Source organism: Phyllobates terribilis, unplaced genomic scaffold (genome assembly GCF_046119375.1).
Source record: "Phyllobates terribilis strain yellow unplaced genomic scaffold, ASM4611937v1 Scaffold_14__1_contigs__length_39327217, whole genome shotgun sequence".
Taxonomy (NCBI): Eukaryota; Metazoa; Chordata; class Amphibia; order Anura; family Dendrobatidae; genus Phyllobates; species Phyllobates terribilis.
In genome coordinates this window covers 31,231,433-31,245,429 of record NW_027362774.1, presented here as the reverse complement: position 1 = coordinate 31,245,429, position 13,997 = coordinate 31,231,433, and the positions used below count along the sequence as shown (strand labels likewise).

The 13,997-nt window shown below is 49.9% G+C and overlaps 1 protein-coding gene across 3 annotated transcripts in view; it reads left to right on the top strand.

Annotated features, from left to right (window-relative positions):
* The window catches only part of LOC141175879 (cocaine esterase-like), a 28,936-nt gene extending 25,974 nt beyond the window's left edge, over positions 1 to 2,962 (top strand). For all 3 annotated transcript variants that reach the window (XM_073659853.1, XM_073659855.1, XM_073659854.1), the window contains 3 exons: positions 647 to 799; positions 943 to 1,015; positions 2,574 to 2,962. In XM_073659853.1, the coding sequence (XP_073515954.1) occupies positions 647 to 799; positions 943 to 1,015; positions 2,574 to 2,760 (413 nt within the window). In that variant the 3' untranslated portion in view covers positions 2,761 to 2,962. The remainder of the gene's footprint in view (positions 1 to 646; positions 800 to 942; positions 1,016 to 2,573) is intronic.
* Positions 2,963 to 13,997: the final 11,035 nt, after the last annotated feature.

The window sequence follows — 13,997 nt, the reverse complement described above, 5'->3', positions numbered from 1 at the left end:
ATCAGGATGAGGAATATGCGGTCCAGACTCACGACTACTGAGACTTGAGCGTGTGGAAGACAGGGTGGTGGTGGTGGTGGTGGCTAAGTGACTGGAAGCATTATCTGCTATCCAGTCAATAACCTTTTCACACTGCTCTGGGTTCAATAGTGGTGTGCTGCGGTCCCCTATTAATTGGGACAGGAAGGTTGAGCGAGAAGATGTGGGTGTTTGTTGTGGTACAATTTCAGCTTGCCCACGGCCTCGGCCTCTGCATGCACCATCACCATCACGTCCAGTTCCCCGTCCCTTGCCATGTACCTTGCCCATTTTAAAGGGAGGCCAATATTTTCACTACAAGTTTCTGGATTTTTAGCGCTGTAATAATGGAAAGGACCTGGCTGTATTCTGCAGTGCCAACAAGCAAATGGCGCCGAAAAACGGTGTTCTCTGGATAGCTTTTTAAGCAAATAGTGAGGATTAAGAATAAAAAAATAATTATCCCCGTCCCTTGATACCCGGGGCTATTTGTGGAAATATCTGTAACAGCAGCAACAGACAGAACTGGATGGCGCCGCTATATGCACTGCCTGCCTGTATATATATTTATATATGTGTTGTGGAATACTTAGACTAACAGGACGTTATTCTCCGGGTCTCCGCACAGATTCGGGATCCTCCATCTTCTTCTACGAGTTCCACCATCGCCCCTCAGTGCTGAAGGACACCAGACCTGACTTTGTGAAATCCGACCATGGAGATGAGCTGATGTTTGTGTTCGGAGGAGCGTTCCTGAGAGCCGGCGCGTTCCTCTCCATGGGTAAGTCAGTGTCCTCATGGCGAGCTGCACGAGCCGCTGCTGGTCCCTGCCCAGGTACCACTGATCAGGGGCAGCGGTCAGCGGAGGCTTTTGTTTAGTTGCTTTTCTTCATGTGGTTAATATCGATGTCTTCTCTGTACAAGGCGATGCCACCGATGAAGAGAAGACCCTCAGTAGAACGGTCATGAGATACTGGGCCAACTTTGCCCGCAGTGGGTAAGACGTCATTACATGGTAGTAGGGGTCTGACATGCAAGAGCCTGGCACAGAGCGAGGGTCTTCTCACACCGAGGCGCCCCCGGGGGCTGGCGAGGCACCGCACTCATTATATATATATATATATATTTATTATATAGTATATTACCTGTATATTACAGGCTTCAGGCTGTCTCAGGTGTGACTGCGGCTCTATCCTGTGGGAAAGCAGAACCCAACCGGCCCAACTGCATCTATGAGGGGACAATATGGAAACCGCCCGCGACTCCTCCTGCATCGTGTTTCCTTATGTCATAAGCCCCACCCCCCAGTGATCAGCCCCACCAACCAGTGATCAGCCCACCCCCCCAGTGATCAACCCTACAAAACCCTTCCCATCCCAGTGATCAGCCCAACCGCCCCAGTAATCAGCCCTACAAAACCCTTCCCTCCCCTGTGATCAGCCCATCCGTCCCAGTGATCAGCCCTACTCCCCAGTGATCAGCCCTACCTCCCCAGTAATCAGCCCTACCTCCCCAGTGATCAGCCCTACCTCCCCAGTAATCAGCCCTACCTCCCCAGTGATCAGCCCCACCCTCCAGTGATCAGCCCACTCCCTGAGTGATCAGCCCCACCAACCAGTGATCAGCCCACCCCCCTAGTGATCAACCCTACAAAACCCTTCCCATCCCAGTGATCAGCCCAACCGCCCCAGTGATTAGCCCTACCTCCCGTGATCAGCCCTACCTCCCCAGTGATCAGCCCTACCCCCCCAGTGATCAGACCTACCCTTCCAATAATCAGCTCTATCCCCCAGTGATCAGCCCTATCCCCCCAGTGATAAGCCGCATCCTCCAGTGATCAGCCGTACCTCACCAGTAATCAGCCGTACCTCACCAGTAATCAGCCCTACCTCACCAGTAATCAGCCCTACCTCACCAGTAATCAGCCCTACCTCACCAGTAATCAGCCCTACCTCGCCAGTAATCAGCCCCACCCTTCCAGTAATCAGCCCTACCCCCTCAGTGATCAGCCCTACCCACCCCATTGATCAGCCCTACCCACCCCAGTGGTTAGCCCTACCCACCCCAGTGATCATCCCTACCCTTCCAGTAATCAGCCCTATCCCCCCAGTGATAAGCCCCATCCTCCAGTGATCAGCCCTACCCTCACCAGTGATCAGCCCTACCTCACCAGTAATCAGCCCTACCTCACCAGTAATCAGCCCTACCTCACCAGTAATCAGCCCTACCTCACCAGTAATCAGCCCTACCCTTCCAGTAATCAGCCCTACTCACCCCAGTGATCAGCCCTACCCACCCCAGTGATTAGCCCTACCTCCCCAGTGATCACTGGGTGGGTAGGGCTGATCACTGGGTGGGTAGGGCTGATCACTGGGATGGGTAGGCCTGATCACTGGGGAGGTAGGGTTTATCGCTGGGTGGGTAGGGCTTATCACTGGTAGGTAGGGTTGATCAGCCCTACACCCCCAGTAATCAACCATACACCCCAGTGAGCAGCCCTACCCCACCTAAGTGATCAGCCCTACATCCCATAATGCCAATGTTATTTTTTTCAGGGATCCCAATGGGCCGGGTCTGGTTCACTGGCCACTATTTGATCACAAAGAAAATTACTTGGAAATTAGCTCAAAGCCGCGATCTGCAAAGAATCTGAGGGCAGGAAAAGCAGAATTCTGGACTGACGTACTGCCAGAGAAAATGCAGAAGATCCTGAAGAAGAACATTGAGCACCCAGAGCTGTAGCCATGTCTGTGGTCTCGTCTGAACCCAGAACAGAGACGATCCACATGTAGATGGCATCCGCAGTGACTGTAAATCACTGGCACCCCCATTATGGACAGATCTAACGCCCCCCGATGGTCACAGGACTGTCCACGCTTACTGATGAGCTTATTTGCTACCTGCCTGTAGTTACATGGTCATAAACCCATATTCCCATAAACAAGAGTCATCATCTCTCCACAAGGTGGTCCAACTCTGTGCGCATCGAGCTGTACTGAGCATGTGCGACCACCATTTCTATAGACAGTGAATGGAGCAGTAGTCGCACATGCTCAGTTCCGCTCTGTTCATACGGGGGATGACTTGAGGACTGCCGAGTAGTGGTCCCTGCATTGGTCCTCCCTCCGGCACATACGTTCTGTAGATAGCAGACACATTCATTTATGGGACAAGCATGACTGATCCATGTTCTCCCCATGATGGTGGACAGCAGTTTATTAGGGCATAACCTAATGTGTACGAGGACACCGGTCTGTCGTATTACAACCACACCAGGATATCAGGCCACAATCAGTGTCTGGAGGGTAAATGAAAGGTATTATAAGAGCGCAGAGGGCTTGTCCTGTAGTGGTGTGGCCTCTGGGGTGGCCCTACGCGCGCCCTCCTGTGCAGGGCCGGCGTCAGCACCCGGCGCACCCGAGCAAGTGCCGGGGCCCTGGACAGCAGGGGGGCCCACTCATCTTGATTGGCTGCTATGTGAGCGCTGGTGCTGCCCGCGGCGTCCTGGGTTACCGCCGGCCGGCAGATCCTCTTCTGGACAGCGGGATGCCCGCACTCACCTTGGTTGCTATGTGAGCGCTCCCGCCGCGTCCTGGGTTACCGCCGGCCGGCAGAGCCGCAGATGCATCCTTAGTCTCCTGGTGCCTTCAGCCTGGGTCCCTCCTCCGAGCTCGAGCTCCTGAGTATTCAAGCGCCAGCCACAGCCAGCAAACACGGACCCCCGGTGACTTTATCTGACTGACAGACACTGCACTTCTTATGTAATGTCTTTCTATACAGTGCCTACAAGTAGTATTCAACCCCCTGCAGATTTAGCTGGTTTGATAAGATGCAAATAAGTTAGAGCCTTCAAACTGCAAACGAGAGTAGGTTTTATGAACAGAAGCATAAATCTTACAAACCAAAAAGTTATGTTGCTCAGTTGAATTTTATTAAATTTTAAACATAAAAGTGTGGGTCAATTATTATACAACCCCTATGTTTAATATTTTGTGGAATAACCCTTGTTTGCAATTACAGCTAATAATCGTCTTTAATAAGACCTGATCAGGCCGGCACAGGTCTGTGGAGTTATCTTGGCCCACTCCTCCATGCAGATCTTCTCCAAGTTATCTAGGTTCTTTGGGTGTCTCATGTGGACTTTATTCTTGAGCTCCTTCCACAAGTTTTCAATTGGGTTAAGGTCAGGAGACTGACTAGGCCACTCCAACACCTTGACTTTTTCCCTCTTGAACCAGGCCTTGGTTTTCTTGGCTGTGTGCTTTGGGTCGTTGTCTTGTTGGAAGATGAAATTACGACCCATCTTAAGATCCTTGATGGAGGAGCGGAGGTTCTTGGCCAAAATCTCCAGGTAGGCCGTGCTATCCATCTTCCCATGGATGCAGACCAGATGGCCAGGCCCCTTGGCAGAGAAACAGCCCCACAGCATGATGCTGCCACCACCATGCTTGACTGTAGGGATGGTATTCTTGGGGTCGTATGCAGTGCCATCCAGTCTCCAAACGTCACGTGTGTGGTTGGCACCAAAGATCTTGATCTTGGTCTCATCAGACCATAGAACCTTGAACCAGTCTGTCTCAGAGTCCTCCAAGTGATCATGAGCAAACTGTAGATGAGCCTTGACATGACGCTTTGAAAGTAAAGGTACCTTACGGGCTCGTCTGGAACGGAGACCATTGCGGTGGAGTACGTTACTTATGGTATTGACTGAAACCAATGTCCCCACTGCCATGAGATCTTCCCGGAGCTCCTTCCTTGTTGTCCTTGGGTTAGCCTTGACTCTTCGGACAAGCCTGGCCTCGGCACGGGAGGACACTTTCAAAGGCTGTCCAGGCCGTGGAAGGCTAACAGTAGTCCCATAAGCCTTCCACTTACGGATGATGCTCCCAACAGTGGAGACAGGTAGGCCCAACTCCTTGGAAAGGGTTTTGTACCCCTTGCCAGCCTTGTGACCCTCCACGATCTTGTCTCTGATGGCCTTGGAATGCTCCTTTGTCTTTCCCATGTTGACCATGTCTGAGTGCTGTTCTCAAGTTTGGGGAGGGTCTTAAATAGTCAGAAAAGGCTGGCAAAAGAGATCTTTAATCCACACATGTGAAGCTCATTATTCTTGGTGCCTGAACTACTTCTTAATACTTTAGGGGGACCAAACAGAATTCTTGTGGTTTGAGGGGTTGAATAATAAATGACACTCTGAATTAACTTTTAACGTTTTAAAAAAAATAAAAAAATTTGCTGCAGTGCATTTCCCACTTCCAGGCTGATGTACAGTACAAATGTCACAATGCCAAGTTACTTCCGCATGTGTCAACCAGCTAAATCTGCAGGGGGTTGAATACTACTTGTAGGCACTGTATATAGATACAATGACAATCACATGCATCATCATGTACGGTATCTATATATATAGAAAGACATGGATATATTATATATAGTCAGCACAGCACTGTCTGCAGCATCTTACAGGAAATCCTGGCCTGACCTGTCTGTGTGTGTGGAATGGCAGAGAAGGAAGTGGCAGGCAGGGGCAGGGATGATGGTGACAGTCTTCTCTGCTATATGAGGGCTATACTGTAATGGTATGTGACCCTTTCTCCTGGCACTGTCTGACCACCTTGTGCCCATCTCTCCACTATGTGGGATCACTGGGTGAGTTACTGCCATGGCTCCTGTCAGGACTATGTGGGGCCATTATGCTGTATGGAGGATTGTGTGGCTCATTATACTGTATGGAGGACTATGTGGGCCCATTATTCTGTATGGAGCACTATGTGGGGCCATTATACTGTATGGAGGACTATGTGAGCCCATTATTCTGTATGGAGGACTATGTGGGGCCATTATACTGTATGGAGGACTATGTGGGGCCATTATACTGTATGGAGGACTATGTGGGCCCATTATTCTGTATGGAGCACTATGTGGGGCCATTATACTGTATGGAGGACTATGTGAGCCCATTATTCTGTATGGAGGACTATGTGGGCCCATTATTCTGTATGGAGGACTATGTGGGGTCATTATGCTGTATGGAGGACTATGTGGGCCTATTATACTGTATGGAGGACTATGTGGGGCTCATTATAGTGTATGGAGGACTATGTGGGCCCATTATTCTGTATGGAGGACTATGTGGGCCCATTATACTGTATGGAGGACTATGTGGGCCCATTATTCTGTATGGAGGACTATGTGGGGTCATTATTCTGTATGGAGGACTATGTGGGCCTATTATACTGTATGGAGGACTATGTGGGGCTCATTATAGTGTATGGAGGACTATGTGGGGCTATTATACTGTATGGAGGACTATGTGGGGCTCATTATAGTGTATGGAGGACTATGTGAGGCCATTATACTGTATGGAGGACTATGTGGGGCTCATTATAGTGTATGGAGGACTATGTGGGGCCCATTATAGTGTATGGAGGACTATGTGGGGCCCATTATAGTGTATGGAGGACTATGTGGGGCCAGTATCCTGTATGGAGTGTTATATGGGGGCCAGTATACTATGTGGAGCGATTTGCCGGTTTCTGAGCTATTGTAGAATTTAGATATCACTCATGTAATGTAAGAAGTGGAATCTTTGGCATTGATATACATATATATATCTGTGGTATCTCTGCATCATGAATCGTGGTATTTGTTAAAGGGGCCACTGAGACTGTGTCGCCCGGGGCCCACGAGATCCTGGAGCCGCGCTGCCCTGTGATCAGCATCGCACACTATGGCCGGTGACTCACAGACTGGGAAATTCTCAGCTACTTCTTAGATGTGGAACTTCCAGGCAGCAGAGGACGACGCTTCCTCCTGACCCGGTCACCACTGCACAAAGCCATGAAGGGCAAGGACACACAGAAAACCCTGCACGACCCCCCGGCAGAAACCGGCAAGAACTCCAGCCGAACCCATCAACCCCTCAGAGAGTTTAGGCCCTGTTCACATGCTCAATATTGTACATCAGTATTTGTGAGCTAAAACCAGGAGTGTTTCTATTATACTTTTCCTCTGATTTTCCACTCCTGACTTTGGCTTACAAATACTGATGTAAAATACTGACCAAATACTGACAGTGGGGCTTTGGCCTTACACTCAGCCTGGGTTCTTCTCGGCAGAAGCTGAGGCTGAGGGGACCACCCCGTGTAGAAAAAGCCATCAGAAGAAGCCCCTTCTGTTCTGACAAATGGATGTTTCTGAAACAGCGCCCCTCTTACCCAGGGGTTGTATCTGGTATTGCAGCTCAGTCCCATGCACTTGTGGAGGAGATACGATACCAGGCACAACCCCGGGATGCTGTTGTGAGATCTGATGTCGCCAGTATTCACACAGGACAGACATAAACCTCAGGAGGAACGAAGGAAACGAGGTCTGAACCATGTGATCAGCGGAGCTGGGACGAGACGCGCAGCCCACCATGGGGGCCCCGGAAATATAACCTGCACAACACACATAGAAAGCTACCATGGAGACTCATTGGTGAATACAGAAAACACAAGATTTTTTTAGACTATTTCCATTCACTCCATTTGTTTGAGATTCAAAAATATCCATCGCTGTAAGGAGCGGTCCTGAGATATTAGGTCCTATACTGTGTGGGGTAACAGTAAAGGACAAATTCTGATTGAAGCTATTCCTAAAGGAAAGTGGTGAGTCTGCCGGCAGGCCGCACCTCCTGCGGGGTGACGTATGCTGGGTGACGTATGCAGGGTGACGTATGCTGGGTGACGTATGCTGGGTGACGTATGCTGGGTGACATATGCTGGGTGACGTATGCTGGGTGACGTATGCTGGGTGACGTATGCTGGGTGACGTATGCTGGGTGACATATGCTGGGTGACGCAAACAAAATGATGCATGCGGGGTGACGTATGCTGGGTGATGTATGCTGGATGACGTATGCTGGGTGACATATGCTGGATGACGTATGCTGGATGACGTATGCAAGGTGAGGTATGCTGGATGACGTATGCGGGGTGACGTATGCGGGGTGACGTATGCAGGGTGATGTATGCTGGGTGACATAAACAAAATGATGTATGCGGGGTGACGTATGCAGGGTGACGTATGCAGGGTGACGTATGCTGGGTGACGTATGCTGGATGACGTATGCTGGGTGACGTATGCTGGGTGACGTATGCTGGGTGACGCAAACAAAATGATGCATGCGGGGTGACGTATGCTGGATGACGTATGCTGGATGACGTATGCTGGGTGGCGTATGCTGGATGACGTATGCTGGGTGGCGTAAACGAAATGATGTATGCGGGGTGACGTATGCTGGATGACGTATGCTGGGAGACGTAAACAAAATGATGTATGCGGGGTGACGTATGCTGGGTGACGTAAACGAAATGACATATGCTGGGTGACGTATGCTGGATGACGTAAACAAAATGATGTATGCGGGGTGACGTATGCTGGATGACATATGCTTGGTGGCGTAAACGAAATGATGTATGTGGGGTGACGTATGCTGGATGACGTAAACAAAATGATGTATGCGGGGTGACGTATGCTGGATGACGTATGCTGGGTGGCGTAAACCAAATGATGTATGCAGGGTGACGTATGCTGGATGACGTATGCTGGGTGGCGTAAACGAAATGATGTATGCGGGGTGACGTATGCTGGATGACATATGCTTGGTGGCGTAAACGAAATGATGTATGTGGGGTGACGTATGCTGGATGACGTAAACAAAATGATGTATGCGGGGTGACGTATGCTGGATGACGTATGCTGGGTGGCGTAAACCAAATGATGTATGCAGGGTGACGTATGCTGGATGACGTATGCTGGGTGGCGTAAACGAAATGATGTATGTGGGGTGACGTATGCTGGATGACGTATGCTGGGTGGCGTAAACGAAATGATGTATGCGGGGTGACGTATGCTGGATGACGTATGCAGGGTGAATTATGCTGGGTGACGTATGCTGGGTGACGTATGCTGGGTGACAAACAAAATGATGTATGCAGGGTGACGTATGCTGGATGACGTATGCTGGGTGGCGTAAACGAAATGATGTATGCGGGGTGACGTATGCTGGATGACGTATGCTGGGTGGCGTAAACGAAATGATGTATGCGGGGTGACGTATGCTGGATGACGTATGCTGGGAGACGTAAACAAAATGATGTATGCGGGGTGACGTATGCTGGGTGACGTAAACGAAATGATGTATGCAGGGTGACGTATGCTGGATGACGTATGCTGGGTGGCGTAAACGAAATGATGTATGCAGGGTGACATATGCTGGGTGACGTATGCTGGGTGGCGTAAACGAAATGATGTATGCAGGGTGACGTATGCTGGATGACGTATGCTGGGTGGCGTAAACGAAATGATGTATGCAGGGTGACGTATGCTGGGTGACGTATGCTGGGTGGCGTAAACGAAATGATGTATGCGGGGTGACGTATGCTGGATGACGTAAACAAAATGATGTATGCAGGGTGACATATGCTGGATGACGTATGCTGGGTGGCGTAAACGAAATGATGTATGCGGGTTGACGTATGCTGGGTGACGTATGCTGGGTGACGTATGCAGGGTGACGTATGCTGGATGACGTATGCTGGGTGACGTATGCAGGGTGACGTATGCTGGATGACGTATGCTGGGTGACGTATGCAGGGTGACGTATGCTGGATGACGTAAACAAAATGATGTATGCAGGGTGACGTATGCTGGATGACGTATGCTGGGTGGCGTAAACGAAATGATGTATGCGGGTTGACGTATGCTGGGTGACGTATGCTGGGTGACGTATGCAGGGTGACGTATGCTGGATGACGTATGCTGGGTGACGTATGCAGGGTGACGTATGCTGGATGACGTATGCTGGGTGGCGTAAACGAAATGATGTATGCGGGGTGACGTATGCTGGATGACGTAAACAAAATGATGTATGCAGGGTGACATATGCTGGATGACGTATGCTGGGTGGCGTAAACGAAATGATGTATGCGGGGTGACGTATGCTGGATGACGTATGCTGGATGACGTAAACAAAATGATGTATGCAGGGTGACATATGCTGGATGACGTATGCTGGGTGGCGTAAACGAAATGATGTATGCAGGGTGACGTATGCTGGATGACGTATGCTGGGTGACGTATGCAGGGTGACGTATGCTGGATGACGTATGCTGGGTGGCGTAAACGAAATGATGTATGCGGGTTGACATATGCTGGGTGACGTATGCTGGGTGACGTATGCAGGGTGACGTATGCTGGATGACGTATGCTGGGTGGCGTAAATGAAATGATGTATGCGGGGTGACGTATGCTGGATGACGTATGCTGGGTGACATAAACGAAATGATGTATGCGGGGTGACGTATGCTGGATGACGTATGCTGGGTGACAAACAAAATGATGTATGCGGGGTGACGTATGCTGGATGACGTATGCTGGGTGGCGTAAAAGAAATGATGTATGCAGGATGACGTATGCTGGATGACGTATGCTGGGTGGCGTAAACGAAATGATGTATGCAGGGTGACGTATGCTGGATGACGTATGCTGGGTGACGTAAACGAAATGATGTATGCGGGGTGACATATGCTGAATGACGTAAACGAAAAGATGTATGCGGGGTTACGTATGCAGGGTGACGTATGCAGGGTGACGTATGCAGGGTGACGTATGCTGGGTGACGTATGTTGGATGACGTATGCTGGATGACGTATGCTGGGTGACGTATGCTGGGTGACGTATGCTGGGTGACGTATGCTGGGTGACGCAAACAAAATGATGCATGCGGGGTGACGTATGCTGGATGACGTATGCTGGATGACGTATGCAAGGTGAGGTATGCTGGATGACGTATGCGGGGTGACGTATGCTGGATGACGTATGCTGGGAGACGTAAACAAAATGATGTATGCGGGGTGACGTATGCTGGGTGACGTAAACGAAATGACATATGCTGGGTGACGTATGCTGGATGACGTAAACAAAATGATGTATGCGGGGTGACGTATGCTGGATGACGTATGCTGGGTGGCGTAAACAAAATGATGTATGTGGGGTGACGTATGCTGGATGACGTATGCTGGGTGGCGTAAACGAAATGATGTATGCGGGGTGACGTATGCTGGATGACGTATGCAGGGTGAATTATGCTGGGTGACGTATGCTGGGTGACGTATGCTGGGTGACGTATGCTGGGTGACAAACAAAATGATGTATGCAGGGTGACGTATGCTGGATGACGTATGCAGGGTGAATTATGCTGGGTGACGTATGCTGGGTGACGTATGCTGGGTGACGTATGCTGGGTGACAAACAAAATGATGTATGCAGGGTGACGTATGCTGGATGACGTATGCTGGGTGGCGTAAACGAAATGATGTATGTGGGGTGACGTATGCTGGATGACGTATGCTGGGAGACGTAAACAAAATGATGTATGCGGGGTGACGTATGCTGGGTGACGTAAACGAAATGACATATGCTGGGTGACGTATGCTGGATGACGTAAACAAAATGATGTATGCAGGGTGACATATGCTGGATGACGTATGCTGGGTGGCGTAAACGAAATGACATATGCAGGGTGACGTATGCTGGATGACGTATGCTGGGTGGCGTAAACGAAATGATGTATGCTGGATGACGTATGCTGGGTGACGTATGCAGGGTGACGTATGCTGGATGACGTATGCTGGGTGGCGTAAATGAAATGATGTATGCGGGGTGACGTATGCTGGATGACGTATGCTGGGTGACATAAACGAAATGATGTATGCGGGGTGACGTATGCTGGATGACGTATGCTGGGTGACAAACAAAATGATGTGTGCGGGGTGACGTATGCTGGATGACGTATGCTGGGTGGCGTAAACGAAATGATGTATGTGGGGTGACGTATGCTGGATGACGTATGCTGGGTGGCGTAAACGAAATGATGTATGCAGGGTGACATATGCTGGATGACGTATGCTGGGTGACGTAAACGAAATGATGTATGCAGGGTGACGTATGCTGGATGACGTATGCTGGGTGGCGTAAACGAAATGATGTATGCAGGGTGACGTATGCTGGATGACGTATGCTGGGTGACGTAAACGAAATGATGTATGCGGGGTGACATATGCTGAATGACGTAAACGAAAAGATGTATGCAGGGTGACGTATGCTGGATGACGTATGCTGGGTGACGTATGCTGGGTGACGTATGCTGGGTGACGCAAACAAAATGATGCATGCGGGGTGACGTATGCTGGATGACGTATGCTGGATGACGTATGCAAGGTGAGGTATGCTGGATGACGTATGCGGGGTGACGTATGCTGGATGACGTATGCTGGGTGGCGTAAACGAAATGATGTATGCGGGGTGACGTATGCAGGGTGAATTATGCTGGGTGACGTATGCTGGGTGACGTATGCTGGGTGACGTATGCTGGGTGACAAACAAAATGATGTATGCAGGGTGACGTATGCTGGATGACGTATGCTGGGTGGCGCAAACGAAATGATGTATGCGGGGTGACGTATGCTGGATGACGTATGCTGGGAGACGTAAACAAAATGATGTATGCGGGGTGACGTATGCTGGGTGATGTAAACAAAATGACATATGCTGGGTGACATATGCTGGATGACGTATGCTGGGTGGCGTAAACGAAATGATGTATGCAGGGTGACGTATGCTGGATGACGTATGCTGGGTGGCGTAAACGAAATGATGTATGCGGGGTGACGTATGTTGGATGACGTATGCTGGATGACGTAAACAAAATGATGTATGCAGGGTGACGTATGCTGTTTGACGTATGCTGGGTGGCGTAAACGAAATGATGTATGCAGGGTGACGTATGCTGGATGACGTATGCTGGGTGACGTATGCTGGGTGACGTATGCAGGGTGACGTATGCTGGATGACGTATGCTGGGTGGCGTAAACGAAATGATGTATGCGGGTTGACGTATGCTGGATGACGTATGCTGGGTGGCGTAAATGAAATGATGTATGCGGGGTGACGTATGCTGGATGACGTATGCTGGGTGACATAAACGAAATGATGTATGCGGGGTGACGTATGCTGGATGACGTATGCTGGGTGACGTAAACGAAATGATGTATGCAGGGTGACGTATGCTGGATGACGTATGCTGGGTGGCGTAAACGAAATGATGTATGCAGGGTGACATATGCTGGATGACGTATGCTGGGTGACGTAAACGAAATGATGTATGCAGGGTGACGTATGCTGGATGACGTATGCTGGGTGACGTAAACGAAATGATGTATGCGGGGTTACGTATGCTGGATGACGTATGCAGGGTGACGTATGCTGGATGACGTAAACAAAATGATGTATGCGGGGTGACGTATGCTGGGTGACGTATGCGGGGTGACGTATGCTGGGTGACGTATGCTGGGTGACGTATGCTGGGTGACGTATGCTGGGTGACGTATGCTGGATGACGTATGCTGGGTGACGTATGCAGGGTGACGTATGCTGGATGACGTATGCTGGGTGACGTATGCTGGATGACGTATGCTGGGTGACGTATGCTGGATGACGCAAACAAAATGATGTATGCAGGGTGACGTATGCTGGATGACGTATGCTAGGTGGCGTAAGCGAAATGATGCATGCCGGATGATGTATGCGGGGTGACGTATGCTGGGTGACGTATGCTGGCTGACGTAAACGAATTGATATATGCGGGGTGACGTATGCTGGGTGGCGTAAACTAAATGATGTATGCAGGGTGACGTATGCTGGATGACATAAACGGGATGTTGTATGTTGGATGATGTATACGGGATGACGCATGCTGCATGACGAATGGTGGATGACGTATGGTGGGTGATGTATGCGGGATGACGCATGCTGAATGACACATGCTGGATGACGTATGTTGGATGACTATGCGAGATGACAGTAAAAAAAATACCATTATCACGAACAATATCGACATCGAATTACAAAGATACTGAACAATAACAACATCAAGA